The 27,909-nt window shown below is 56.2% G+C and overlaps 1 protein-coding gene across 1 annotated transcript; it reads right to left on the reverse strand.

Moving 5' to 3' along the window:
* Positions 1–790: 790 nt before the first annotated feature.
* JPH2 (junctophilin 2) lies at positions 791–27,861 on the reverse strand. The gene is made up of 6 exons (XM_032198500.1): positions 27,483–27,861; positions 19,780–20,563; positions 8,035–8,153; positions 3,723–4,507; positions 2,329–2,426; positions 791–1,325 (listed from the first exon to the last, which is right to left on the reverse strand). The coding sequence occupies exons 1-5, from the start codon at positions 27,859–27,861 to the stop codon at positions 2,346–2,348; spliced, it is 2,148 nt and encodes a 715-aa protein (XP_032054391.1). The 3' UTR covers positions 791–1,325; positions 2,329–2,345.
* Between the last annotated feature and the right edge of the window lie 48 nt (positions 27,862–27,909).

A 27,909-nucleotide genomic window follows, 5' to 3' on the forward strand; every position in this document is an offset into this window, starting at 1 on the left:
TCGCACTGCTAAGGATCAAAGCAGGTCACGGTGGAAACATCTCCTTCAAAAGGTCACTCTCTGTTGCAGCTTTGGCAAGAATTGGTACAAACTGCCTCGGCTTCTAAGCCTCACACACAAGAACAACAGCAAGAATCGCCCCTCTGTGCTCTACCACTGCTGAAAGTCTGGCTGCTGTGTATTTCTGAGCCTGCCACCCAAACGCACTGGAGTCACTCAGGTTTCTGCACCTTTTTTCTTTCAGGAATAACCTCACCTCTCCCACGACAGCCACCCTGCATCCTCTGGCTGGAAAGTCTGTTCACTCTGTCTCAGTGAAAGAGCAGCACTCGAGCCCCCTCGCAGTCCAGCGCTTCGAGGGGGAGGAATCTGCGGGTGTACGGGGGTATTTGTCAGTAAGTACCTCCTTTAAATTGTAACTTGCACCATTTTCATAGGAAAAAAAAGGGGGGGGGGCAAAGGGGCAAATTCAGCACATCTATTTCCTTTCCCGTTACAGTGGGAAGTCACCCACTGCAAGACGCTTCCGCACGGAGCATTGCCGGTGGCAGGAGAGCGCTGGGATGGTGCTCGGGCCCTAAATGGGCACCATCTCCACCCGCAGCACCCCTGGGCGCACCAACAGCCTCGGATCAGCCAGCCCCTCGCACCCCACCCCGCAGCCCCTGAGCGCGGCACGTCGGCGGGCACGGGCAGGCCTCTGGTTACACTTCAACAAGCCCAACGTCAACTTGCTCCCCTCTCTCTCAGTCCTCCATAGGCGGAATACAGCTCCAGACGACGGGGAAAGGAAAGACTTTTTGCTCGTCCCTTTGGATGACATCTGAGCGCGGAGGGCGACGGTGTCCAGCCCTAGCCGTGGCGCGGCTCTCATGAGTCATTTTGGTTGTCTATTGCTTCATTTTCAGGCCATGGATGACATTCTTTGGGAAATCTCTGACACTGAGTCAAACCAAGGGAGTTACACAACATATCACAGTGCATGGATAAGACCTTCTCACTCATTTTCCTACAGCTAAAGATAAATCCCTCATCCCTGGCCTGACAGGACAGTTGATGGCTTTGGTGAGAACAATTTAAGGCAATTGCTATTTTACACAAAGAAGAGAAGGAGGTTGAATTGCAGAAATCCTGTTTTTTTCTTGGTAGATTGCAGAGGCCAGCCACAGCCTGGGAGCAGGGAGACTGAACTGATCTTCAGGCACTTTTGTTTAAGGTTCATGTTTGCAGTGCAACCTTGGGATCTCAAGTCCTCCTCTTAGGTGTTTCCGGGTGACTGAGATTTAATCCCCACCAAGGTCTCTGGTCTCCAAGAGCAGCAACGCCTGTCCCAGACACAAATGAATGGGAGAGTCAAAGAGGAGCAAAACACACGACTGACACACAGACACTGCTGTCTGCACAGCTTTCATCTCTGCAGGTTGAGAGAGGAATAATACAGCAAAGAAAGCAGTGCTCAGCAGAGCTATTTCATGCCCGAGGAAGGCAGCCCAATACCCTCGCTGGAGCGTGGGAGACGCATCTCACATTATGTTCATGTGAGGCCCAGTGGTCATGTTCAGCCCTGATGTTTGCTTCTTGTTCCCCAATATTTGAATGCAAGGTGACAGAAATCTTGAGCCCAAGGTGACACATTCTTGTGTTTAGGAACTCTTCAGGCACAAGAAACCTCACATGATTTTGTTGCCACCAAATCCAAATGCAAGCCCTCATCCTAATTCAGGTGGAAAACCTGAGCTCCAGTTTAACCTTAGTAAGACACACCTCAGCTCACACTGATCTTTAGAAACTCAACTACCTAACAGTGGCAGAACCAGCACTGGTGCGAATAGAGCTGCAAATTTCACAGGTTCACATTCTCTTTGTGTGTTCCTGCCTCTTGTTGCGCTGAATACCAAGGAATACTGCAAGGCACAAGTTACCTGGCCATAGAAGAGTAAATTGAAAGTGTTTCTTGCAGCATTAATTGCAGAAAACAAATTTCAAATTTAACATCACACATTCTTGTACTGGAGTTCTTGCTCTGAGAACCATGTCCTTCCAACCGGGAAGGTAAAACCGTGGGATTGTAGCCAATCAAAACAGTTTGACCTTTTAACTTTGAGAAATCAAGAACTATCCACTGAAATTATTCCACAAGCCACTCTTGGGACAAACAAGGGATAACTGAGAATCTCAATGCAAGCTAATTGCATCTATTGAGTAAATGCCTGTGTGTTTTCACCAGCAGTGCACCCATCGGTGAATGAATTGTGTAGGCTTTAAAACTAGTCAACTATCCACAGTGAGGTCTACAAATTGAGGATAAAATCTCATTGCTCTTCTTACCTTGTCCGAAGGGCACCTCATGTCAAAAAATGGACAAATAGGATGGCCAGACCAATGTTCAGTAAGATGACCATGCAGATCACGATTGTGTTAGGTCCCTGAAAGAAAAACCCAAACCAGAGTATTATATTCCACAGCTTCATGGTGAGGAGACAAACAGAGTGGCCTTGATTCTCCTATTCAAAAATATCAGTAACACCAACTCCCAATGCACAAGTGTCTGGCCTGAATTTCAAACTAGTTGAATCTATCAATCCCTGCTCCTATTTCCTCCCTGCAAACTCCTTCACTGCTAGCTTGTGCTGAGGCTAAATCAAACTAGAGATTCTGGCCACATGCATGTACACTGCCATTTCAACCTGTTCCTCCCAATTCCTTTCTTCACCCTATACATCACCCCAAACGTCATCTATGTTTGTAAAGTTTCTGCATTTGAGATGAACAATTCCATCTGTATGAGATTCTTCTAATCTCAGAACAAAATACTTCCAAGCAGTGCTTCTCTAAAGTCACACTGGGATTGTTCACATCAGGACTGTGGGAACAAGCAGGCTAATAAAACGTGGTTTTACAGCTGTATTCGCTCACACCAAAATGAATTTGAGGGACTATTTTTTACGCCTGGGAAATCAAATGGTGATTCAATACCATGGATCAGTTCATAAGGTGCCCCTACTGTAAGAGTAAAATTAATGGGGAAAAAAATGCTCAGCTTCTTTTTCCTGTCCTACATGTTCCCCAACATTTTTCAGACCCATGGAAAGGGGAGAGAAAAAGAGAAAAATGTAATTAAAAATGTCTGTTTTCCTCAAATTTTGGAATTGCAGATTTATCTCACTGCATCCACCATGGAAACCCTCATGGCTGGGGACAGAGGAAGGACAGGAGGAAATGTCCTTCTGCAGCCTCCCAGATCCCAAGGGACTCTCCAGACTGAGCAGTGTGGGAAAAGTTTCCTAAGGTATTTGTAAGGTCCCTGAGGCCCCAGGCAGCTGGGCTGGAGGCTGGGCGGCCCCAGGGCTGACCCCAAACTCTCTGGGCTGTGTGAGGCCAGGGGCTGGAGACCAGCCTTTTCCTGCACCTTCCCAAACAAAATGCATGTCCCAAAACACATTTAAAGCCCATCTTGAGCAAAACCCTGGAGGGTGGAAAGGTGGTGGGAGAGGTAAAAATGGAGAATTTCCTCCAAAAAGCTTCAGAACCCCAAAAGGAGCCCCAAGGAGGAGCACTGCAGCCCTGAGACCACAGTCTCTGGGCCCTTCAGGTATCCTGGGGAGAGAATAAGCAGGGGGAAAAAAAAAAAACAATAACACAATTCCTGTGACAGAAAAGGCAACAGAGCTGCTGCTGTCCCTGGAGTGTCCCGCCTTGCCCCAAAATGTGCCACACATCACCTCGTCGCACTCCTCTGCATCCGGCGGCAGCGGGGCCGGGCTCCGCTTGGCCCCCGCCTTGTGCTCCGTCCTCCCTGGTGCCCGGCCCTCAGTCTTTCTGTCAGCGGGCTCGTTCCTGCCCGCCACCCTGCGCTCGGGGCTGGGGCGCTGTTTCGCCTCCTTGGGTCGCGGCTGGGCCTCCTTCGGCCGCGGCTGCTCTGCCTTGGCCTCCGCTCGCAGCGCCGGCTTCTCCTCCGGCTCCCGTGGTGGGACCGGGGTGCCCCCGTGACGCTGGGGCTCCCCCCGGCTCTCCGGGGAGGGTGGCCTGTGGTGCTCGGGGAACGGCTCCTCCTCATAGTCTGTGGTGGGGGAGACCGAGGAGGTCCTGACGGCGTAGCTGTGGTAGCCCTTGAAGAGCTCGACGTCGGGCTCGCGCGCCATGCGCTGCAGCGGCCCGATCTCCATCTGCTCTGCCGGCCTCCCCGCGCCCCGCGAGGCCGGCCTGGCCTCGCCATCGGCGGCCCCGCCGCCCGCCTCGCCCCAGCTGCCCGGCCGCAGGCCTCCATCCTGCCGGGCGGCCGCCTTGGCCCGCTTGGCCTCCGGCGGGGTGGCGGCGGGGCTGGGGGCCGGGCTGTGGCGGCGGCGGGGGGCCGCGTCCTCCTCGTGCAGCTGGGGGCTCTCGGGGGGTGTGGGGGGCGGCGGGGCACCCTCGGGCCGTGGCGGCGGCGCTGCCTCCTCCATGTTGATGGTGTGCTCTGTGTTCTCTATGATCTCCTGCAGCAGCCTCCGCTTCTGGTACTCGGGGCCTGCGGAGAGAGGGGTTGGTGGGAGAGGGTCCGGGGGGGCCGCGGAGGCTGGGGCAGGGGCTCAGCGAGGCCCTGGCGCCATGCACCTCTGCCACCTGGATGGAGAGCAAAGCACCCCAGCCCAAACACAGAGATCTCAGCACCCTGTTGTCACCTGCCCCCCCCAAACAACTCTGGCTGCCTCAAGCTGCGTTTTTATCGCTGCGAATTCATCCTGTGCTTTTCTCCAGGGCAGGACAAGCTCCCAAGTGAGGGGAGTGAGGCTGCATTTTTCCACTGCCTGCCTGAGCCTGTTTCCAGAAGGGATTCCCTGTGGTGGTGGATGCCCGCCCTGCACTGTCCTGCAGGGAGGAGCAGGCCTGCAGCTCCAGCTGCGTCAAGAACCAGTGAAAGTCTGCAGCCCAGCTTTTTGTGGTTTGGAGCCACGCAGAAGGATTATCCTGGGCCTTAAGGGGATCAAGCTCCCATCCAAGCTTTGGTTTGTTTGTTTTTTGTTTTGTTCTGTTTTTTCCCATCTGGGAAATTTCAGTATGGCTAATAGTGTGAGCACTTAGAAAGTTATACACAGAGGTGCTCTGCTTCCTCAGGTACCCCCAGATGATCTATCTTTTATCCCTCTCTTTGGGAAAAGCATATTTTTCATGCGTGGAACAGGGCTGGCAGTGAGAGCCAGTCCTCTAGGCACTGACCCGGGCACCAGCAAAATCACCCGGGACTATCACACAAGGTCACTCAGGGCTTCGGGTTTCATTCTGGCCTCATCTCCCATGCTGACTTGTCAGCTCTTAGCAACGTTGCCGTCACTTCAATTATTCGTGTATCATTAAATCTTTACTTCTTGTTAACCCTGGGTCATGTCTGCAGAGCAAATCACTGCTCAGCTAGGGTCTGAGGAAATCAGCCAGAGCCTGACACTGAGGGCAGCCCATCACACTGGGCTGCTGGCAGAGCAAAATCCAGCAGGGACTGACCAGGAAAGTTTTTCTGAACAACAGCCGTGCACAGTGCCCTGCACAGTGGGACCTGTGCAGGGACAGGGGTCGCTGTGCATCCCCACAATGCCCAGAGCAAATGAGAATAACATGAGCCTGCTCCTTATGGGCATCGTGGGGTCACAAAGCAGCATGTCCAAGAGCAAAGCACCTGGGTTTGGAAATGGCATTGTCCCCATTCTGCTGAATCCAAGTAATGCTGAGGGGTGCAGACATAGAGGGCTTGGTGCGTGCTCCTGAACAGCACAGACCCTGGAGCTGCACTGTCCCCAGCTGCCTCACAGTTCCTCCTTGTGTCTCCTCCACCCCAAGGACTAACACAGACTTGAGCCTGGTCTGGAAATTGGAGCTTGGTACTTCATCCCCTCTAATAAATCAGTGGTGTGATTTGCATGCTGCTAACTCCTGCCCACTCAGGGCAATGACTCTGCTCTGAGGGGGCAGCGGGGAGAGAGGGCACTGCTTTTAGCTGCTCTGCCCTGCCTGCACACTCCCGTCAATCAGCAGGCAACCCATTCAGGGCCGTTTATTTCTGGCCGCAAATAGATTATTTGGAAGCCTTTTCAACAGTTGTTCAGACTCCTCAGAATAGCCTGCCTGCAGCCCTGGCTCCTTGCTATCTCCTGGTGCTTTCTTCTCCTCCTGAATAATTCACACCAAAAGCCCCGGCTGCCTGGAGGGCACTGCACAGCCCAGTCCTCCTCCCCTCCCCAGCCTCTGCTTCTGCCTCACCTCCTTCACCTCCCAGCACATTTCAGCAAGGACATTCATTGGCTTTCATCCCTCCCCTCTAAGCTGTTAGGCTGATATTCGAAATGAAACCCAGGGCTAAATACTTAGTAAAGACGTGAGGCTTGCTGAGCAGGACTGTCCCATCCCAAACACAGGAATAGCAGGGAGAAATGCAGCTGCCAAACACTGCTAGGCTCTCCTGGCTGGGAGGTCAGATGTCACAAGTTCTAGCAAAATCCCAGGGTGGATTTCTGCCTTTTTGCTCCCGGATGGTGCTGCCTTGCAAGAAGAGACATCTCCCCTTGTTGTGCTCTGATTACAAAGTGAATGTAAAGATTATAAAGGATCATAGAAGATAAATGTGCACCAGCCTCATACACGGCCACAGAATGAGGCCAGGACCAAGTAAAGGCACACATATGGGCAGTGAGAGCATTCAGGCACCCGAGGAGCCAGGAGCAGAGGACAGGCTGCTTCAGGCATTTTGCAGAGCCAGTTTCATTTGTCTCATTCAATTGCCACGGGTGGAAAAAGTAATCTAGCCAGATGTCAAAAACCTCCCAACAGGAATTCCAGTTTCCTTTGCCTCCGGGCTATAAATACGCCAGTGTGCAAAGGGTGAATGCGGATCTGTGACTGGCAGCTGAGGGGCTTATGCCAGGATCAAGTGACGTGTAGCTATTGTTAAGTGAAGTGTCACACGCTGGCTCGTGCCCGTGCCCAGGCGCTGCGGTGGTTCCCAGCTCCAAGCCGGCTCTGAGAGCCCCGCGGTGCGGCGGGGAGGAAGGGGCAGCCCTTGCAGAGCTGCATCTCCCCAGGGCGAGGTGGGCATCCAGGGAATTTCGGCAGATCTGTCAATGTGGTTGCTTCCCCAGCCAAACGCCGGGTGTGTGCTGTTCCCTGCTCCTGGGCTGGGGTGTAGTTCTGTGACCTGGAGGCACTGAAGGCAAAGCAGTAGTGGGCAGCACGGTTTGCTGAGCCAGAGTCACAGCGTTTGGCTCCTGTCCCCAGTTTTGCCACTGTGATGGCTGTGGGACGCTTGTTCCAGGTAACAAAACCAGATAATAAGAAAGATAAAATAAAAATGTAGGCATTTGGATCCCTGTTTTCTGCTCTGTTATTACCTTCCCTCTCCAGAAAGGGAAGCTTTCCAAGAAGAACACTGCTCTGCCTAGCTTGGTCTAGGGAAAGGTAATGGCATTCACAGTGCTGCTTCGTTACACTTCTATCCACTGGTCCCCAGTGCTTGGTCGCAAAGAAGGAACCTCCTGAGTGTTTTCTCAGCCAAATAATTAGCTGTGATGCTATCAAATAAATAGGAAATAAGGGAAGTAGTACTTTGCATTATCAACTTTCTTACAGGATATTACAGCCGCTAATTAGCCAAGGCTGATGGTACGCTGGTGCAGTGTGGGGTCCCACAGGATACTGGCTATGAGTCAACGTGCAAAGCTGTTCCAAGAAAAAGCCACAGTGGCTCGAGGGACGCATCTGCAGGAGCTCTGCAGGCAGACCTGAGCTTGCTGCCTGCCCTACCAGGTGCTGGGAGGGCTTCAGGGTGGGGAGGAACACACAGGGAAGCTGAGGGGCTGTGGGTTTTTCCGTATTGTAACGTTTCACAGCAGGTAAAACAGCAGTGCAAAAGAGCAAATCACCCCCATGAAGGGGCTGGCTGAACCTGTGTGACAGAGGATTTAGGATAGACAGGAGAGCAGCGTGCTGAGCTATAAAGCGGCTGAAACTTTTGAACAGATTCCCCAAAGAAAGTGCAAAATCCCTCTTAGAAGATGCCTCTGGTCTTACCTGGCTGGTAGAAGTCTGGGGAGAGCTCCCTGGCCATCATCCTGGCTATGCCCGACTCGTTGTTAGCTGCCTGAGCTGCCTGCTCAGACCCTTCAGCCTTGGCCTTGGCATGAGCTGTCCTGCAGAGGGAAGAGGAGATGGCAGTGAGCATCGTCTGAGCCGACGTCAGCCTGGCTCAAGCAGCAGACTCCGGCCAGCAGCAGAATCAAATCAGCTCCTGCACTCAAGGAGCAAAGACCAGAGACAGCCAGGCTGGATGGGGCTTTGGACAACCTGGTCTAGAGGTGTCTGAGTTGGAATTAGGTGATCTTTAGATCTTTACAAGGTCCCTTCCAACCCAAACTGCTCTATGATTCTCGACAAGTAAGGGGCACAAAAGTTTAAGGCTAAGGTGTGACAGTTGCACTTAGCCGTGCAAGCAAAGGAGGCAGGGATATTTGCAAACAGGGCAGGTGCATTTGCAGACAGGAGCATGTTTAGGTGTTGCAGCAAGGCAGCAGGTGTTGCCAACAGGACTGCCACCGTGCTGCACTGCACAGAAATCCTGGCTCAGAGGAATGCCTAAAGCACCTTTCCAGGGGTCTTTGGGGTGCACAGGAGTAACAAAGCGATGGCTGAGCACCGCTGCACTGCCACTGGCCCGGAGCGAGCTACTGCACCTCTCCAGCAGCAGCACACTGCACATGTTTTACACCAAATCTCTATTTGAACTCTCCAGCAAACAAATCCAGCCCATCCAAGGGCTCCTTTGCTTGCAGCAGCCCAGGAGCTGCTCTCACCGGGGCACAAGCGCCAGGGAAGGCAGAGCCATTGCGTTCCTTGCAGCCTGGCTCCCTGAGTCCTCTCTGCTCCTTCCCGGCACGTCTCCTCCTTGCTCCCTAAAGCTATCTGAGCTATTTCGCTGGCCGGCTGTCGTATTCCTCACATGCCTCGTGCTCAGGGCCCTGTGATCTTTACGCTAAAAGCAGGGCTAGCTTTGCAGCCCAGCTGCTCGCAGTCTGGGAGGGAGCTGACTTCAAACAGCAAGACAGCACCTTCAAAATACGGGAGGGCAAAGCACCGTGTGCTCAGCTGCTCCGCTCCACCCGCAGCTTGAGGAGACTTTGCTTTCCCCGTGCTCTCAGTAACGCTTCCCAAGGCTCCCTGGGTCTCCCCTGCTGCACGTAACAGAGCACACGCTGACTGCATCAGTGCAAACCTGCGTATTTTGGTGTAGACACACTGTTAGCAGCCCTCAAACACTAACTCACCAACTCTTTCTGAATTTAATAAGGTCATACGATGGCTGTCGAGCTATTTAATGGCACCCAGCGACCATTTTCAGACGCGGATTGGAAGTTCTCATCCCCGCAGTGAAAACGCTCGAGAGGAATTTTTGGACTGCTGCGATGAGTCACGGTGCCCGGGTTAGTCCTTTTGCACTAATGGAGATGCAGCACACAGACAAGACTTGTGTTACTCTGAACACTCGATGGGTGCAATGAAAAGGTGCTGGGAAGGCCGCTCTGAGAAGCTCAGAAAGGCACAAGGTGCACGCTCACGTACGTGCGTACAGGCACACGCCATTTCGGGTGGCTGTGGGGAAGGAATTAAACACAGGGCACGAATCCCAACTGATAGAGGCAGCGGTGTGACTTGACGGGGAGCTGAAAACACCGCTCAGGGGCCTGAGATAGAGCGGAGGGCACAGAGCTGCTGCGCCTGGGACCGCGTCTCTCTGGGATGCCATCCCCGTGCCACAGACGTGGCTCACCCCCGGGCTGCACTCACACATTATCTCCCGCTTTCTCTGCGGGCTGAGCTGCCTGGGATTGCTGTCATTCTTGGTCTTTTAATCCAGAATTATTGCAGCTCCTGAAACATCCAGAGAGGCTACGTGATGAGGCAGAAAACAGCAATTTTAAGCCACGGCTCGCATGCAGGAGGTCTGAAGCAGCTCTGAACAGAGACAGCACCTCCTTTTTTGGTAGCATATAATCAGCATGATTAATTCCACCGTGGTCTGGCAGGGGCTGTGGGGACGGTTCTGTGCTTTCCGTGCCTGGGGATCAGAGGGGGCTCGGCACGCCTCACCAAGCACAAGCCTGCACGACGCCAGCCCCAGGAACAGGCTCGCCAAGTAGGGAGCCCAGCTCGTCACCCCGGCAGGATCTGCCCCGACCCTTGCCTTTGTCCTGCTGCTCTGGGAGGATGGGATTCACCATACAGGGATAAAATCCTCCTTTTCAGCCGCCTGCTGAGCGGGCTGAGGCTTTCCTGGCCACTTGTCAGCCCCCGCAGGGAATGGAGCAGTGCCTGGCAAGCAGAGGGAACCCTTCCGCAGGCCAAGAGGCGGTGAGGCCAGGGAAGACCCCGCGTTGCAGGAGCTGCTGTGATGATGCTGCAGGTGCCGAGCCACGCTGGGAGTCAGCACGGGGCCAAGCCTGGCAGGCTCTGCAATGAGCCCTCCTGCACACCCTGCAGCAGAGCCAGGAGCCGCTGCCAGCCCTGGGCTGTGGGGGCAGGTACCCAACTTTGGCATCCCTGGGGACGCAAGCTTCACGGCAGCTTCACTCTCCAAGACATACCTGACCTCTGCTCTCGTCCCCTGCTTGCAAAGCTGCCCAGGAGCGCTTGATTTGTGGGGACTGAGGCCAATGCAGCTGCAGCTTCAGGTCTGGCACCTCCAGCACACTGCACGTTGTGTCCCAGGAGAGGCAGTGGTGCAAGAGGGCTGCTGCCACGGGGCCCAGAGCTGGCCCCAACAGGGATGCTGACACCCTGTGCTCGGTCCTGCTGCTGCCGAGATCATTTAGTACAGCGGCAGCTGGGTGGTGAACGCCTGGGACACGGAGACACTGCTCAGCAATTTGAGTACAGCTCCCCAGGCACACATCCCTGGGGCACGAAGGCAGAGCACTCAGAGCCATCCGAAAATCCCTGCTGAAGGTTCAGTAATGTCGTGACAAAGCACAGCCTGAAGGGAAGGGCCCAGCCATAACAATAACATCTAGCTCTCACAGAGTACTTCTGAATTTTGTATTCACTCACGTGGCTGGCAGCGCCAGCTCAATGCAGAGCAAAACTTGGTCCCAGCAGCAAAGCAGCAGACAAACAACAGGCGGCCAGGAAGAGCCCAGGGCACACAACCAGCAACAAAAACCTCTCCCGGCCCGCAGCTCAGGGTCTGCAGCGGTAAAAGAAAGCTGAGACAGGTCTAAGGGTGATCTTTAAACATTACACATGACACAAATATGAGGAAAAGTTTCTTCTGAGGTTAAAATATGGTAAAAAACAAAGCAAAACAAAATACAACAAAACCAAACCCAAAAAACAGAATCAGCTTTTTCAAAAAGCAAATTGCTGGATTTTTATTATATGCATACAAAGTTGACACTTTCCAGGTAGCACTGTTTTACTGCCCTGCTGTGCTGCCAGCTCGTAGCCCTAAAGCTCTTCTGCAGAAAACAGCCCACGCAAACACCAGCAGAGGAGGAAGGTTGGTGATGGAGGGGATCAGGGAGAATTTTATGGCCCCCAGCAGCAGGATTCAGAGGCCCCTTTCCACAGCAATGCTGGAAAATGAACTGTGAGCACTAAACGTGCCCAAGTGGGGACAAGAACCACAAGGAGGGACTTTCAGAAACCAGTGCTGGTACTCCCCACCCGAGGTGAGGCAGCACGGAGCAGGGACAAGCGTTCCCTGGTGCCACCCAGAGCCATCTCAGGGCTCGCTGCGACTGCTGTGGGGCCGCTGCCTGCCCGCACAAGGATGCAGGAGGGTTAAACGCGGCAGCTGCTCCGCTTGCTCCCTTGGCACAGCTCTGATGCTCTAATCGTTTTTGTGTTAGCGTGTGGACAGAGCACCGCTGCCGTCCCTCCTGGCCCCGGCCCAGGAGCACTGCCCAGTTCGTTCCTCTGCCTGCTACCGAAATCCCCCACGGACACACGAGCCACAGCTGAGCGCAGGTGAGACCCGAAGCCCAGCCGGCAAAGCTCATCTCTTCGGGCAGTTTATGGGGTTTTGCACATCCACAATGGATTAGCCTGCAAACGAGATTGGAATTAGTGCAGAGTGCTGCAAATAGCAGATGGGGCTGGGGCACCTACAGGTGCGGCGGTGACCTTGCGGCTACCAACAGGGCAAGAGCTGAGCCCTGTGCCCCAGCTACTGCACGTCCGTGTATCAACAAGACGAGCCCATCCGGCACCATCCTTCCCTACCCGGGGTCTCCCTCTTCCCCTTGATCCAGCAAACCCTTACGGGAAGGACCAGCTGAACACCTTCTACTTGTCACTCTCAAGATCATAATCCACCCCAAAAAAACCCAACCCCAACCCAAAAACATGGCCAAATGTAATTCACCAGTTCTAGGAAAGGAGGCTTTTGCTACACTCCACTCTCCTGGAAGCTGGTGTTTCCCTCCCCAGCCAAACCCTGCTTCAGCATCCAGCGGGGATCACTCAGAGAGATCCCTGAGCACTGCTGCCCCGGCAGGGGGGGCACAGCAGCATGCTGGGGGCGTGCAAAGGCTGGGTGGTGGGTCAGGGCCCTCAAGCCAGGTCCCATTTGTTGTGCAGGGCTTGTAGTGCTGACGTAGGGCAAATCCAGCACGCTCCACGGTCACACTCGGGGCATTTGGTCCTTCTGGAGGAATCTCAGATACTGGTCCGTCTTGGCAGGGATGCTCGTGGCACTCGGGAGGGATACGGGGAAAGCCGCAGACATGATTTTGCTGATGGCAACGTGGTCCCTTCTGTGCTCACGTGGTGAGGGGGCAGGACACACAGACCCGAGCAGGACAGACGCTTGCTGGCTCCTCTGTTTTCCACACTACCATTGCACATGTGCCACCTCTCTGTCTGCACCATCCTTTTCTTCATGCATAGCCCCAGCCTGTCCCCTTTGCGCCTCTCTCTCCACCTCCACGCACACGCAGACACCAGCAAACCTTTGCTACCCTCATCTGCCTGTAACCACCCCATGGGACTGAAAACCCCTTTTTGGTTCATCTCTTGAGCCCTCCTTCCCTGCCCACAGTTACCTGACTGCATGTCCTGCTCTCAGGCCAGCTGTATAGCCCCCTGCCCTATTGCTCTGTTGGCTCCATCACTCGTGTGCACGAACCCACTCGGTTTAAACTCCGACATCCCCGGGGCTGAGTCTGTGCTGGTTTATTTTATGGACTGCGGGGTGTGATCTACATTGTGCATAAAGCAACACAAGCTGCCTCCTACAAGAAACACCCCCACACAGCTTTCAAGGAAATCCCAGAAGAGAAAGCATCCTGGCCTCACGGAACAACCCTGCCGCCCGTCTCCTTCCTGGCAGCCAGCTCCTGAGATGCCCCGGGACTGCCACTCGCCGTACAGCAGTGGTGGCACCGGGTACCTGGGTGGATAAACGGCACCTCTCCTCCTTCCTACAGCACTAGGAGCACCGACAGCCTCCTGGGGCAGAAGAGCATCCTCCCCTGCTCTCAGCTTTAGGGGTGCCTGGCAGAGCTCGCTGCGACCCAACGAGCTCAGCGAGCATGAGCCTTTCTGATTACTTGGTGGATTTTTAAAATGCCGAAATGTTATCCTCAGCCCTAAATAGCTCAAAGCCACTTGCATCTTTCACCAAAGGATACTTCCCCTCAGAACAGCTAAAGTGACATTAATCTCCCAGCAGACAGACCTGCAGCTGTCTGCAAGACAATGACAGCCTACAGAGCCCGGCCCTGCAGTAAGAGCATCGCAGGGGCATTTCTGGGGAAAAACAGGAGATTTGCAGCTGCCAGCTGGACACCCGGGGTGTTTTTTGGTCTGTCCTTCTCCATCCTGCCTGGGCAGAGCCAGGTGTGGAGCTGGCTGAGCCAGAGGAGTGGGCTGACCCAAGGGAACAGCAGGGCTCGCTTGCTTCGAGGAAGCCCAGCCCAAGCCCGGAGCTCTGCCAAACAGGTGGCATTCACAGTCTGAGCGGGTTTTACCTGGCTGCCAGCCCTGGACTGGGTCAGAAAGTGGGCATTCTCTCTATCAGGCTGTTGTTTTTTTCAGTGAGAAGTTTTAACAACTTGTAATTTGAATGTTTTTCCGGATTTCAGCAACCCAAACCAAGAAAGCGAGGAAATACATGTACAGGTTCTGTTCTGGAAGTCCTTTTCCCCAGCCAAAAAAATAAAAGCAGGATTATTGTTATTATTATTTTGGTAAGGAAATGAAAGCAGGCAGATTTCTTAAAATATTATCTTTGGTTAGAAGCTCAATTATTTGTTAAATCTAACCTAAGGCAGAAGCATTTTTCTACGAGCACATGGGTCTCTCAAGCTGATGTCCACAGGCTGGAGCCCAGAAGAAACACGGGACCGAGCCATGAGCTGGGACGGCTCCTGCACGTCTGCTGCGGCCACGAGGGGCTGGGACGCCGGGTGGCAGCAGGTTCTGCAGGAGCAAAACTACAAAAACTCGTACGCAGAAGACGAAAGGGCTCTGGCTCAGCACCAGCATAAGCTGAAAAAACGCACCAGGAGGAGGGAGCGTTTCTCTATGTCTGGCTTCATATTTAAATGGGACAGTTTACTTCAATATTTTTTATTTTTCGAGATAAGCCTGTTTCACATTCCACAGAAGTGACGATAACCCTTGAGCAAAGCCTGATTGAAAGCGATGATCTGAAAGCCTGGCACCCTGCCGGCTGATTTCAAGCATGTGGAGGGGACTCGAGTCCTTCCCGCTCCGCGCAGGAGCGCATCAATCGGGCATGAAGCTGCCATTTTCCAGTCGTTTTGCAGATTAAAGCCTCATTTCACTTCTCCCTCTTCTGTGTTTGTAAGCCATTGAGATAAGGATTTCCCACAAGGGCAGGCCGAGCAGCCCATTAATCCCAATTAAGCCCATTTCCCTGCCTGGCCTGCTCCCCAGTCCGTAGCCATCCCCAGCTCTGCTCTTGCTCAGGGTCCCAGCAAGTCCTGGCGGTGCTGGTCCCGAATCCAAATCCCACTGGAAGCCCTGCAGAAAGCCCTCTGCCACCAGCAGATGCTTTCTCCTGGGAGCTACTGGAATTGCGCGTTCCCTCTTACCCTACTAGGGCATGACCGAGCCTCGGGAAATTCGTGCGAGGCGGGTGGAAAATAGATAAAGCGGCGCGCACCCCGCTCTGAAGCCGATGCATCTCAGCACAATAAGCAGGCCTGGCCAAAAATGTGTCAGTGCTCCGGCTGCAGCCAGCTGCGGCTGGAGAGGAGGCCTCTGTGGGGAAGGGATGAAGCGAAGGTGAAGGCATCGCACGGCTGCTCGCTCCCCAGCACCCAACGCCCTGCGCACAGGTCTTCTTCCATGGGGACAGTGCCCTGGTGCCACTGTTCGGGGCAGCCAACATGAAAAGCAGAAAAAATGAAAAGCAGCAAAAGCGAGCCCCAGACACCCCGCTGCCTCCCCGTTACAGGAGCTGGATGTCCCCCAGCTCCACCATGCAAAAGACAGAGAGTCCCCAAAGTCCTGGTTTGGGGTGTGGGGACAGCCTGGGGCAGTGCTCGGCGTGGTCAAACCACGTGCTTGGGAACCGGGAGCATCTCTGACAGCATCACCTCCAGCAGGCACACGGGACAGAGGAGTTAGTTAAGACAACTGTTTGTGTTAACTGAGGATGAACTAAACACGCCACCCTCTACACAGACGCAGTGAGCGCGAGGAGGAGCACCAGCAGCATCCCCTCGCTGCTGCCCCAGCTCCCAGCACCTTTCCTTTAACGCCTGCCCAGGTGCCAGGCTGAGCACCAACGCTCAGCAGGGAAGGTTCAGCTGCTCTCCTGCTTGCCAGCCTCAACCCTGGAGGCCTGGGAAGGCCTCCCCCGGCCTCCTGACATGCCCAATGCCTGGATCCGAGCCTGCCAGCCTCAGGGATGCCGAGCTGGGCAGCTGCGGCGGCACAGCCGAAGCCCTGGGCACACAGCGTGCACCCCACGGGCACGGGGCTGCACCATGGGCACGGGGCTGCACCGCCGGCACGGAGGACACGGGGACTGCCGGCCTCCCTGGAGGCACAGACCTCGAGGCAGCACAGGAGGCAGGGCAGCACTGTGCCCAACAAAGCACCCGATGGCTGCGAGCGTGCGGCTGAGCTGTGGCGGCGGGGGCTGCCGGCGGCTCCCAGCTGTCGCGCGGGGCAGCGCTGATAAGCCCCTGCTCTGCCTTCCCTTATTTAGGCAGGGCGCTGCGCCGGCTGCAGCAATGCCCGCGCGTCACTTGCACCCTCCTGCCCCGTCCCCCCCTGCAGCCGCCCGGCCGGGCTGGAAGTGCTGGGAGCGCAGGAGAGGCTGGGCAGGGTGGCTTCAGGAAGCGATTCGGGAGCCGTGCCCTGAAACCCAGCCATCGAGGCTTCGGTACCCAAGCAGCAGGATTGCAGGACCTCTGAGCATTTAGAAAAATACCCACAACGTATTCCTCTCTAGGTGTATTCTCCAGTCATAACACATTCAGCCTCAGGGCCAGCATATGAACAGGTGAAGCACAGCGGCAGTCTTTGTCCCTCACCCCTTCCCTTCCCGTTGGTGCTATGACACGCAGCAGATATATTTTAGGTGCTGTTAGCAGGACGTACGCCTGTCAAACTGCTAGAGCCTGGCCAGATCCATGCCTTCCTGGAAGCACGGCAAGTGCCTGCACTGGGTTTGGTCCAAGGCAGCGGGAAGCACAGCTCCTGCACAGGGGGATCTCGGCAGGCACTGCTGCACGGGGACAGAAGCGGGATTGACACTGATGCTGTCCCCCAAAAGCCCCAGCAAGAAGTAAAGCTGCTCCTGTGAGCTGGGCAGCTCCTGGGCATACAGCTTCAGCAATCAAACTCCAAAGCACAGCCAGCTGTTCTATTCAACCTGCTATTCAATCCAACCCCCCATCTCCCACTCCTGTTTTCGGAGGCTTTGTCCCGCCCTCTCCGATATTTTTTGGAATGAGCCAGATTTCCAAGCAGGCGGCTTGGGAGGGACCCGGGCAGGGCAGGACAGCAGCAGATTGGGGAGAACCAGGCAGAAAACCCAAATTAAGCGGGCAGCGGGGCTGGAGGTGCCAACCAGCCCCGTCCCTGCTGTTCTCAGGCATTCCCAGCAGAGCTCAGTGCCTGGCTTCATTCAGGATCCTGCCCGCGCATCCCCAGCGCGGCCGCGTGCCTGAGATTCCTACGGCGCCACCGGTGGAGGCAGCCCCAGAGCTCAGGCTTGTTTTCCTCCAGATTTCTGTCTTAAAGAGCCTTTTATGGTGCAAGAGAGCGAATTCTGCTCCCCTACTGACACTGCCCTCCCCAGCAGCGGAAGGCTGGAGAGCACCTTAGCTGAGCCCTGCAAGGGCCCCCCCACATGCCGGCAGCAAACAGAAATCAAACATCGGTGCGCAGCAGCAGAGGCACACGGAGCACCCCCTGGGAATTATTCTGTAGTGATCATTGCACACAGACACGTGTCATGTCCTCCCCAAAAGGGGATTTGTACGGTCTCAAAGGCATAAGGTACAGAGCGCCCTGCAGGAAGCAATACAAGGTCTAGAAAACTTCACCTCGTAGCTGCGAGCTAAGGAGATGCTAGCGATAGTGCCGCCCTTGTGTAAACTGCAGTGGTTTGTTTTCACAATCTGCAGGCAATTCTTCTCTGCTGCGGGTGTAGAAACCGAGGCAAGGTTCAAGGCCAAAGAGAAAGCTGGTGCTGGAGCTGGGATTTCACCTCAGGACCCTTTCTGGGCAAAATGAGGTCTGTTTGCTCTTGATCCTGAGCTGAACAGGGAAGGAAAGAGGAGCTCTGCACAGAGCAGCACAACCCCGGCATTGAGGCAGATGGAAATGGTGAGGTGCAGCCTACAGCAGGGAGGAGACAAGTCCCCGCTCCGCAGCAGGTCTGGGGACGTGCTCCTCGTGGGATCCCGGGGCTGCCAGGGGAGCGCTGCGCCCTCTGCCCCGCACAGCAGCCGTGCTGCCAGGAGCTCTGCGAGGGGAGGGCGTCCCGGAGTGCTGCAACCTCCGATTTCCTCCAGCTCCGAGGTTCCCTTAATAGGAAATTATCTCCCAGCTGCGCCGGGAGGGATGCGGTCCCCAGCAAGGGCAGTGGCGCGTTCCAGCCCCTGATGGAAAACACAGCCGAGCCGCTTTTGATCCAACGTGTAAATAGTGTATAATAAAAAGAGGCTTATGTAAACTGACCGACTTCTCAGGGAGCAGCTTTTGCAGCTCCAGCCTCCTTATGTACGGCTGCGAGTGCTGCGGCCACGTGCTGCTCCTGCGGCGTCGGCTGAGCCGAGCCTCCCAGCCAGGAGCAGCCCGGGCTGGGGTTTGTGTCCCTGCTGTCCCTGCGTGACTCCTCTGACATCGGGCTGTCCTCTCCCTGCCGGTTGCTGAGGCAGCGAGGCTTTGGTAAAGGCCAGTTGTGCTCCTTGTAAAGCTTTGGAGGCAGGAAGGCAGAGGCTGGGCATGTCTGGGTTGTGCGGGAGGGCAGAGGTTTGGAAATAAAAGTGCCTTCCCCTGGGCAGCTGTTCCCCATGTCTGCACAATGATGAAGCAACTTGGGTGATTAAACCCTGAACAAGATGGTTTGTGCCTGGCTTAAGAACAAAATTTAAGAAACATTTAAGAACAAAAAACAAAAAACCAGTTTTGGAGCCACAGTCACCTCCCAGCAGCCTGAGGACAGCACCGATGCCACAATGTGGCCCCAAAATCACGGCAGCAGGGGGGCACCGTGTTTGTCCTGCTAAGCCCAACCAGCCGAGTCCCATGGGGTCCCCATCACATGGGCAGCAACATCCCCAGCCACAGGGTGATGTGGTGCTGCCCCTCAGATGCGTGCAGAGGTGGGGGGGATATAAGCATGAGAAGATTTTCTCCTGCCAGCCCCAGAGCTGCTCTCCCATCTCCTCCTGGGAGGGATGCTGGAGCCATCAGCCCTTCCCTCGCCAGCCAGCTCCTAACACAACTAGTTCAGAGCAGAGCCCACCAGGCGGTGCAGGGGACACAGCGATACCTGGCCGTGCCCACATCTTCATGGGTGCAAGGGCTACGGGGGCACACGGGGCGGCCACGTGCTGCCGCACGCCCCACGCACGCTCCTCCCGCCCGTGGGATCTGCTCCCGGCTCCCAGAGCCCCGGCACAGCGCTGCCTTCACAGAGCCCGACCCGACAAATGGCCTGGGAGCTCCCCCTGAGCTGTACCGGGGGCTCTGGGGCAGAGTCTCTGCTGCAGGCAATATGTGCTTGGGACTGGAGCCACCAGTGCCAACACCCCGCTGCTCTCCATCCTGCCCCCTTCACGCCACCACTGGCAGCTTGGCAAGGCACTGGGTGCCGCCCGGCTCAGCAGCTCCTGCTCTACAGCAGCCAGCAGCTGCCCTGCACAAGGGACTTGAGGGGCCGGGACGGGGCTGCGGGAGGGGCCGGGGGCTGCAGCAGGCCATGGGGTGAGAGCAAGGCAGAGAGGCTGCGGCTCGGTGACACCGTGCGTGCGTTTGCCACAAGGACTCTCCAGGGGCCGAAAGCCTGAGGTTGGCTAAAAAAGGAGATGGAGACAGCAAAAAGCTGGAAGCTTTTCCCCGCTCTGTGGCAGGTCCCAAATGTCCGCTGGCTGCTGCAAGGGCCCTTGGCCTTGCTCCACCAGCAAAAAGAATGAAGCAGAAATCGCAGAGAGCCACGTTTGACCCCGCTGCCGGGACACGGCCAGGGGGCACCCGGTCGGGTCCAGAGGGACCGGTGGGACGGGGACCACCGCCACCCCAAAGGACCTCCACGCCAGAGCCCCGTGCACCCACCTGGATGCCGCGATCTCCGACTTCTGCCGGGCGATGGCCGCTGCCCGCTGAGCCCCCTCCACGCTCCTGTCCACCTTCTGCCGGATCTTGGCGCTCTTGAGGGGGATGACACGCTTCTTCATGCCCTTGACGAGGACGTTGTGGCGGTACTTGCCCTCCTCCTTCTTGCCGTCGGGCAGCGTGGTGCAGCCGTAGCCATGCCGCAGGTTGTCCAGCCACTCGCCCTCGTACTTGAGCCCGCTGGAGCGCTCGCTGACGCCAAAGCCCGAGCGCTTGTCGTTCTTCCACTCGCCCATGTAGGTCTCCGTGGTGGTGGCGTCGATGTCGGACTCGAAGGGGGGGTACTCCTCGCCTTCGGCGCCCTCGCCCAGGCTGACGGTGGAGGTGGCGTCGCTGGCGGCCGAGCTGATCCCGCTCTCGCTCTTGAGGAAGCTGACGCGGCTCTTCTGGCTGGCCAGCGACGACTTGGACTCGGACTTCTTCAGCTTCCCCAGCAGGGAGCCCCTGCGGAAGAGCCCCCCCTTCTTCGGCTTGCCGGCCTCGGTGTCCGCGTAGAGGCTGAGGGCGAAGCCCCCGCGGGTGATGGTGGGCGAGACGGGCAGGCTCTCGGGGTGGGCGGCGGGGGAGTCCTGCTGTGGCAGGGTGCCGTTGCTGTGCTCGCTGCGCAGGGAGGACAGGGAGGTGCGCAGCGGGGAGCGCACCACCGACGCCATGCCGTAGGGCACGCTCTGCCGCACGCCGTAGCCGTGCCGCATGCCGTTGGTGAACTGGCCCTGGTAGGTTCCTGTGGGAGAGAAGAGGGAGGCGGTGAAGCGGCGGCATTCTCCGTCCCGCCTGCGTGTGCCAGCAAAGGGCTGCAGGGCACACGCACCCTCCCTCGGAGACAGGACCCCCAAATCCACCCGAAATCCACTGTGAAAGCCGCTGCCCTGAGGGAGCAAGGACAGAGGGCACAGGCCAGAAAGGTGCTGGTGCAAACCCAAAGCCGCCCGGTGGACGTGGAGTCTGGGTTGGCCTCAGCACAGGGGGCAGGAGGCAGCCCCACGGGGCTGGAGTTTGGGCTGTGCCGAGGGGTGGCAGCAGCCCCACGTGTACACGTGAGCGGTGGTGGCACGGCTCTTCTTGGCTCGGTGACAGTCTCTTCCAGCCCCTTCTGCTGTTTGTCACTCGCAGCCTGCCAGGACCAGCTCTAGACCCCCGAGACGGGCACGTGCCCATAGCACGGGCTGCCAGGTACCTGCAGCAGCGTCTGCTTGGCCCTGACACAGCTTGCCTGTGGTCCCAGGACCAAGGCTCACGCCACAAAGCAAGAAATGGGTAAAACAGGGAGGAGAGGAGCAGGTCTCTGAGGCTCCTCCAGCTCTGCCCCCTTCTCCAGCCCCAGCTCAGGATTGCACACACTGTGCCATACGACAGGGGGACACGGGGAGAACAGTGCTCAGCAGGACCAGGGCTACACTCCAGTATGGGACCCCAAAGGACTGGGAAAAGCACATTGTTCCTCCACTAGCCTGGCCCTTTCCAGGTCTGCACCTCCGCAGGTGCTGGAACAGCAACTCGGAGACAACAGCTCTGATTTTCCCCACCAGGACGCCAAGAGACTTCAATTAGCCCCATCAAATCCCCCTTTCCAAGAAGGGCTCCCAGCAGGAGCAGGGCTGCTGGGGGCAGCCTTCGCCCCCGGCACCGAGATGCCAGCGCTACCCCCCTGCCAGGAGGGCTGCGAGAGCCAGCGTGTCCCCAGCGAGCCCCATGGGGTGGCGGGGACGGGACGGGACGGGACAGCGTGGGACGCCTCCCGGCCCGCTGCCCTCCCCGTCTCGCTCTCCTCGAGCTACAGTTGCCTCAGAAACCGGCAAAACCACCCCAAACAAAAGCAGCATTCAGCTCCGCTCCCATCGATCAGCCCTGCTGCGGCATCTGGACGGGGCTGCCTTGTGCTGGGGGGGGCACAAAGCTCCCTGGAAAGGCGCCCTGCTCTTTACGCTGCTGGGCACGGCTCCCTGCGAGCAGCCAGCCGTGCAGGGGGCATTTTGGTGGGCACGGGTCTGAGAACACCTGGGTTTTGTTCAGCAGATAAAAAAGGCACTGAGGTTTGGGGAGCCAGCCCGTGCTGCCCCGGGGGGGGTGACCCTAGGGGGTGCAGCTGAGCGGGGACCCAGGCTCGGCTGGCCCAGCAAGGAGGGGGGCACCCGGCTTCCAGACATTCATTTCCACATTCAGATGCTGTTACTGAGACCAGGGATGACCCTAGTCCCCGGAGAGCAAACGCAGCTCCTTCTTTGGCGATGGTGGGAGTGCATATTTTACGCTCTCCCAGGCCACTTCTGCAGCATAATCTCTACTCCCAGGCTTCAGGTTTCGTTGAAATCCTCTCCAGACCCGCCTGCGGGGTGTTAACTTACAGCGCCGGGGCCAGGAAAGGCAAGAAGTGCCCGGGCGGGCAGCAGCTGCTGCCCCCGAGCAGCCACCCCCCGCCAGCGCTCCCTGCCCCGGGCACGCGGCATCTCGGCACCGCAGCTACCCTGGGAACGGGAGGGAGGGGCCGGGCAGCGCAGAGCATCCGCACCAGCCAGACACGGGGACAGTTTTCCAGAGCCGGGTGCCTTTGCTTGGTTTCCTAGCAGAGTTTAAGTCTGTTAGGAAAAATCAGGGAGGCACGAGCTGGGAGCTGGGATCATCACCCGAGTTCTGCTTCACCCCCCCCAGTGCAGGCATCCGGGCGTGCTCCTCACCCTGCCACGCTCCCAACCCTTGCTCCGTGCAGTGCTGACAAGCCTTCCAAGCACGAAAGCACCGCTCGCTGCCCCGTTTCCCTCCCCACCCCTTCCCCACGCGGAGCTCAGGACCAGGGTGCCCCACCGCCGGCGCAGGGCTGACACTCGATAGGGGTGACACCGGAGCCCTCCCCGCAGGACAGGCCAACCTTGCACATTGCAGGCTGCATCTGATAGCGCCGTCGAATTAACCACCTGGGAAAGGAATTCTGGAGAAGTCTCGCTGGGACTCAGCCTCTCCTGGAGGCTCAGCTCAGGGCAGCCCCTGTCCTCCAGCAAGTCCCCGACCTCCCTCCAGCAGTGCCGCGGGCACCTCCTGGCCAGGTGGGACGGGAAGAGCCACAGGGCACGGCAGGTCTTTGGGTAGCAGAGAGCTGGAAGCCTGCTTCTCACAGGCACCTGCGTGAATCCCTGGCCACATGCCCACGCAGAGGGTGTCCCATGTGGGACAAGAAACGAGGCCCTGGCAGCTCGTGGTGTGACCAAACCTGCCAACGCCACCTGGCAGAACTGAGAGCACCGACACTGTGACAAACCTACAAAGCAAACGTGGGCAAGCGGGTGCTAGAGCTCAAGGAGCTCGAGCAGAGGGCTCACTGGTGTGGCTGTGTCACGCTGTGATGCACGGAGCCCGACAGAGGCTTCATGCCCAGCCACCAGCCTGGAGCACAGCCAGGAGATGCAGGGAGCAGCTCAATGCTCCGGGACACGCCGTCACCTCCTCGTCCACCCTGCATGGGTACCGTGGGCAGGATGAGCCTGGCAGGCAGGAGGCACCACCGCGCTCCATCAGAGCTACCACAGAGTCACAGGCAGCCTGGCCCAGCTGATTTCACGTTTTCATGACTCAGTTTCCCCTCAGTGGGAAGAGAGAGCCTATTTTCCTACCTCTGTGGGGCATCTGTCAGCACAGCCATGAGGCTGCCGGAGGAGCTGTCACGGTGCCACGCTCCACTTTCTGCACCAAATAAAATTAAAAATCCCCCCCCACTTTTTTTTTTTTTCTTACACCATAAAGCACCCTGAGAGCAGACTGCTTCGAAATCTTAAGGTCTGAGCAGTGCCAGACCCAGTTAACCTACACATACCCGTGCAGTGAGTCCAACAGAGGGCTGGGACTGTACAAACCCCACGGGGCTGGTCTCAGAGCAGAGCTGCACACATCTGAGCCGGAATTACACTGGGGCTATTGAAGCAGTCTGGCAACAGCATGACACGGGATGGGGGACACACGGCCACCTGTCTGATTCATCAGCACGTGTTAGCTCTGGAGAGCAAGGTAGGCACCGGGCTGCAAGAGGAAGCCCATGGGGTGGGGATGCAATACCTGTAAGTATCTGAAAGAAAGCAGAAAGCAGAACAGGCACAGGACTCCCAACACCTTATTGCCTGCTTTTTTTCTTATTGGAATGGCAAAACGTGCCAGTTTCTCTGTGATGCCCAGGTAGAAGATTCCCCACCTCCATCTGTCCCTGAGCAAGCAGGGTGGGGCCTGTCTGTGTTCATAGCATGGGAAGGATCAAACCGTGGTGCTGATGGAAATGTTGTCCCCAGACTTTACCTCTGAACACTTCTGTTCCCTGTGCATCAGCAGGATGGGGCCCTGGGTGTGAGAGCCTGCTGCCAGCAGCATCACAGCTCCCCTGCCCAGCACCTAGGTGCTAGGATAATGAGTGATGAATGTAAATTATACAAACAGCCAGGTAAATAATGCCAACAACTCCAATAGCTTCACTGCCTTCCGAGCACCTGCTTCTACCCAGACACTGCGATGACAGATGTGTCAGAAGAACTTGGTGCAGAAGGCCAGGCACATCAAAGCATCGCACAGCGCCACGTGCGAGACACGCCAGTGAAAACCTAGTGCTTCTCTTGGGTGCCAACGCCACCACGGGAAGGCTGTTACAGCATTACCTAATGACTTATCTTGGAAGAGAAAGGGAGAAAGAAACAGAGAGGGAAAATAAACACAAAACACACAGCATTAATTCACGGGTCACAGTCAGCCACGCAGCAGCTTTGCTAGGGAGGCAGCCTGGGCTGGAGGGAGTCTGGGTGCTGGACCTGAAAACAGGGATTTGAGTCCCTGCTCCGTCTCTGACGTTACGTGACCTTTGATGAGCTGCTTTATCGGGCTCAGTCACATGGAGATAATTCAACATTTTGTGCAGGTGCCCACAGACCCATGGGTCTGTGAGAGGTGCTACCACCCCAGGGTGCTCAGCCCCAGGCCACCCCACTTTGTAGGTCCCACTGGAGCCCTCTTCTCTGCTTCCTTCCCCTTGTGGTCTTGAGGTCTTGTGAGCTCTGGTCTAATTGTCTCTGCACGGTTAATGTGCACCGCTGTTTTCTCTTAGCTGCCTAGAGAGCAAACCGTGGCATCAAAAATCAGTTGGGTTTAGGTTGCTTTGATTGCAAGCGAGGGTTTTCCTCTCTCTAGGCATATATAAACAGCGATTTGTAGAACAAAGCACAGCTTTGAGCCCAGGCCATATGCTAGCAATAAGATCCTGCAACAGCAGTGGCACTTTTCTCTACAGCAAGATTTGACAGGATCGAGCACTCCACCATAAACACGTATCCAAAAAGCAAGGACTTCTTACAGTGGTGACAAAACTCAGAAGCAGAAACCAAGGTTTTTGCTCTGAATTTACGTGGCAAAACGATGAGTTCCTTCACGCCGTGCCTTGCACAGCCCAAATCACCATTCACTTTAGCTGTCACATCTTGCCCCTGTAAAAGGGCTCCAGGCTCCTTCTTGGTGACAGAAGCACACACGACTGAGCTCGGACACCCACAGAAACATTTCGGAGCATTACTCTGCTCATCCACACCAGGAGCTCTGAGCCTCATGGCCAATTGCAGTCAGCATTACAGAAGGAAGCTCTGCAAGCTCTCAGCCTCCCACAGCTTTCATAACGGGCCTTTGGTAGAGGAGAGGACCGGGAGCAACCCAGGCAGTGCCTGAGCTCAGTTATATCGGGAGCTCACCCCTTAACAGGCACCAGAAATCCATACGGGATTTCAAAAAGCTTCTCCCTAGGTTTGGGCTTTATTTAGCAACCAGCCTCAGCCAGCCACGAGACACAAAGCACAGACAACCCTGCAAGTGTCTCTTAAAGTTCAACCTTGATACGTGTATTTTTATGTATATTTCAAGTGTAAGTGCATTTTACAGGCCCAGAAGGGGCTCCATCTACCTGAAGTTCACACAAGCCCCGTGACGACCCACGGCTCCCAACAAGCTGGCCGGCACCACCTGTGCCCAGGGCCCTGTTCCTGGCGCCACTGCCTTCTAGGGGGTCGCCAATCTCACCCCATCCACCCACAGAGTGCCCTGAGGTTTTACCTAGGCAACCCCAAACTCAAATATTAACAAGCCCAATTAGTGGCATGGCCACAACGGGATGGTGCAGGCGGTGGCTGCGTGCAGGTGAGGAGATAATGCAGGAGCAGCAAGATTCACCTGTCCCCGTGCCGTAGGCCCAATGCTGGCACCACCACCTTTGCCGCAGCCCTCCCCGTGCTCCCTCACCAATATCCTCCACAGGGCATGATCCCGAAAGGCACCAGCCCTACACCCTCAGAAAAAAGCTGTATTTTAGTAAGCAGTGAGGAACGGGCTTTGAATCTGTGGTACTTTGAGATCTCCACAATTAAAGTCACACAGCTGCCGAGCGAAGGTCTTTCACATGCTGCTCACAGTTATTTGATCTCTGCCCGTTACAAATCACCCAGACACACCTCACTTGTAACCTACACACCTCACAGCAACTCGTTAGGCATTTAGAAGAGTGCTCTGCAAGGACGAAGAGAGCATGCTTTAGGCCTCGGCATCGCAGTGCAGGCGGCGGGGCCTGGCTCATTAACAGCTCCAAGGCCCGGCTCATTAACAGCTCCGAGGCCCACAGCAGATAGAGGCCAAGACCTAGGGAGCAGGAGGGATGAGCCACTTCTGGTCTGCGTCTATACCTACAGCCTAAGGGCACAAACAAAGCGAGTCAACTTCAAGACTACATTCCCAAAAAAAGTTAGCCATGAGCCTAGGCAACTTGCTGAGAAATATATGAAAGCACAACCCTGAGGGCTGCTACCTTGAATGAGTCTGTTTTTCTAATGTCTATAAATCCGATGCTCTCCGGTCTGAGTATTTATACCATTACTGTTATTTTTCCTTACAAACTGACTCCTTTGCACGTCCTGGATAAATATAGATGTAATTCTGATACATATTTTGAAGCGTGTTTCTTTCAAATCACCCTCTCTATTTAGCTATCCTAAATATGGAAGCCTGGAACATTACAGCACTGAGGAGCTACAGAATTACTTGCACAGAGATTCTTGTAATGGTTCTAACCCCAAAGTTGCCACTAAGGCAAAAACACGATTAGACTAAGCAGTCACAGAGTACAGCAAATATCCGGCTGCTCGGTGCCATTTGTGCACTACCGAGGGGACTGCGAGCTTCAGAGTAACCAAAGGGGTTTATTTTAGGGAAAGACACGTGGCTACGTATTTTAAACAGCTTTGATAACTTGAGCACAAACATTTCACCAAAGCAGATGTTCAGGCATCCAGTTGAAGGCACGCGAGCAGCATTTAATACCTAAGCAAAGCACGCTACGATGCTGGGGGTGGCTCATATCCAGCATGAAAACACCGACAAAGTGTTGCCTGACCAGAAAGCGACGGGCTGGCTGCAGGCACGAAGCAGCGAGGCATTTAACTCGGGTTCAGCCACCAGCTGGAAGAATTGACCACCGGAGAGCCAGGATCTGCAGCCTGCGCCGTCCGATGCTATTAACCAGCTCCCGTGGGACGGGTAAGAGGGTGCCGTGCCCACCCAGACCTCGCTCATGGGGCAGGAGGAGGTCACCGCTGCCACCGCGGGGCGGACATCGCGCTGGTACCCGCCGTCGCCCTTACCTCCATCAGCGTACGTCTCGGTGCCGTAGCCGTCCTGCAAGCCGTTATTCCAGGTACCTTCATACTTGGCTCCACTGCTCATGCTCTGCCTCGTGCCGTACCGTCCCTTAAAGCCGTGGGTCCACTCGCCCCTGTAAACCCACCGCCCTTTGGTCTCAATCCCCAAGCCATGCCTCTTGCCTTGGGACCAGTACCCCTCGTAGGTGTTGCCGCTGGGCCACGTGTAGATGCCCACCACCTCGAAGCCGTAGTTCCAGGAGCCCGAGTACTCGCCCTGACCCTTGGGGCCGGTGCAGATGCCGTGCCCGTGGGCTTTGCCCCCTTCCCAGCCTCCGCAGTAGGCGCCTCCATCATCGAAATCGAACCTGCCTCCGCTCATGGCACCGGCTCCTGGCTAGGGGGGAGCCCCCCAGCGCCCCCCCCTCAG

This window comes from Aythya fuligula, chromosome 16, assembly GCF_009819795.1.
Source record: "Aythya fuligula isolate bAytFul2 chromosome 16, bAytFul2.pri, whole genome shotgun sequence".
In the NCBI taxonomy this organism is placed as follows: domain Eukaryota; kingdom Metazoa; phylum Chordata; class Aves; order Anseriformes; family Anatidae; genus Aythya; species Aythya fuligula.

What these genes read in the sequence shown, in the direction of transcription:
- JPH2 (XM_032198500.1), bottom strand. Translation starts at nt 27,861, where the DNA reads ATGAGCGGAGGCAGGTTCGATTTCGATGATGGAGGCGCCTACTGCGGA. An exon ending in CGAGACGTACGCTGATGGAG is followed by an intron (nt 20,564 to 27,482) that starts GTAAGGGCGACG and finishes TCTCTCCCACAG; the next exon opens with GAACCTACCAGGGCCAGTTC. An exon ending in CCCAGACTTCTACCAGCCAG is followed by an intron (nt 4,508 to 8,034) that starts GTAAGACCAGAG and finishes CTCTCTCCGCAG; the next exon opens with GCCCCGAGTACCAGAAGCGG.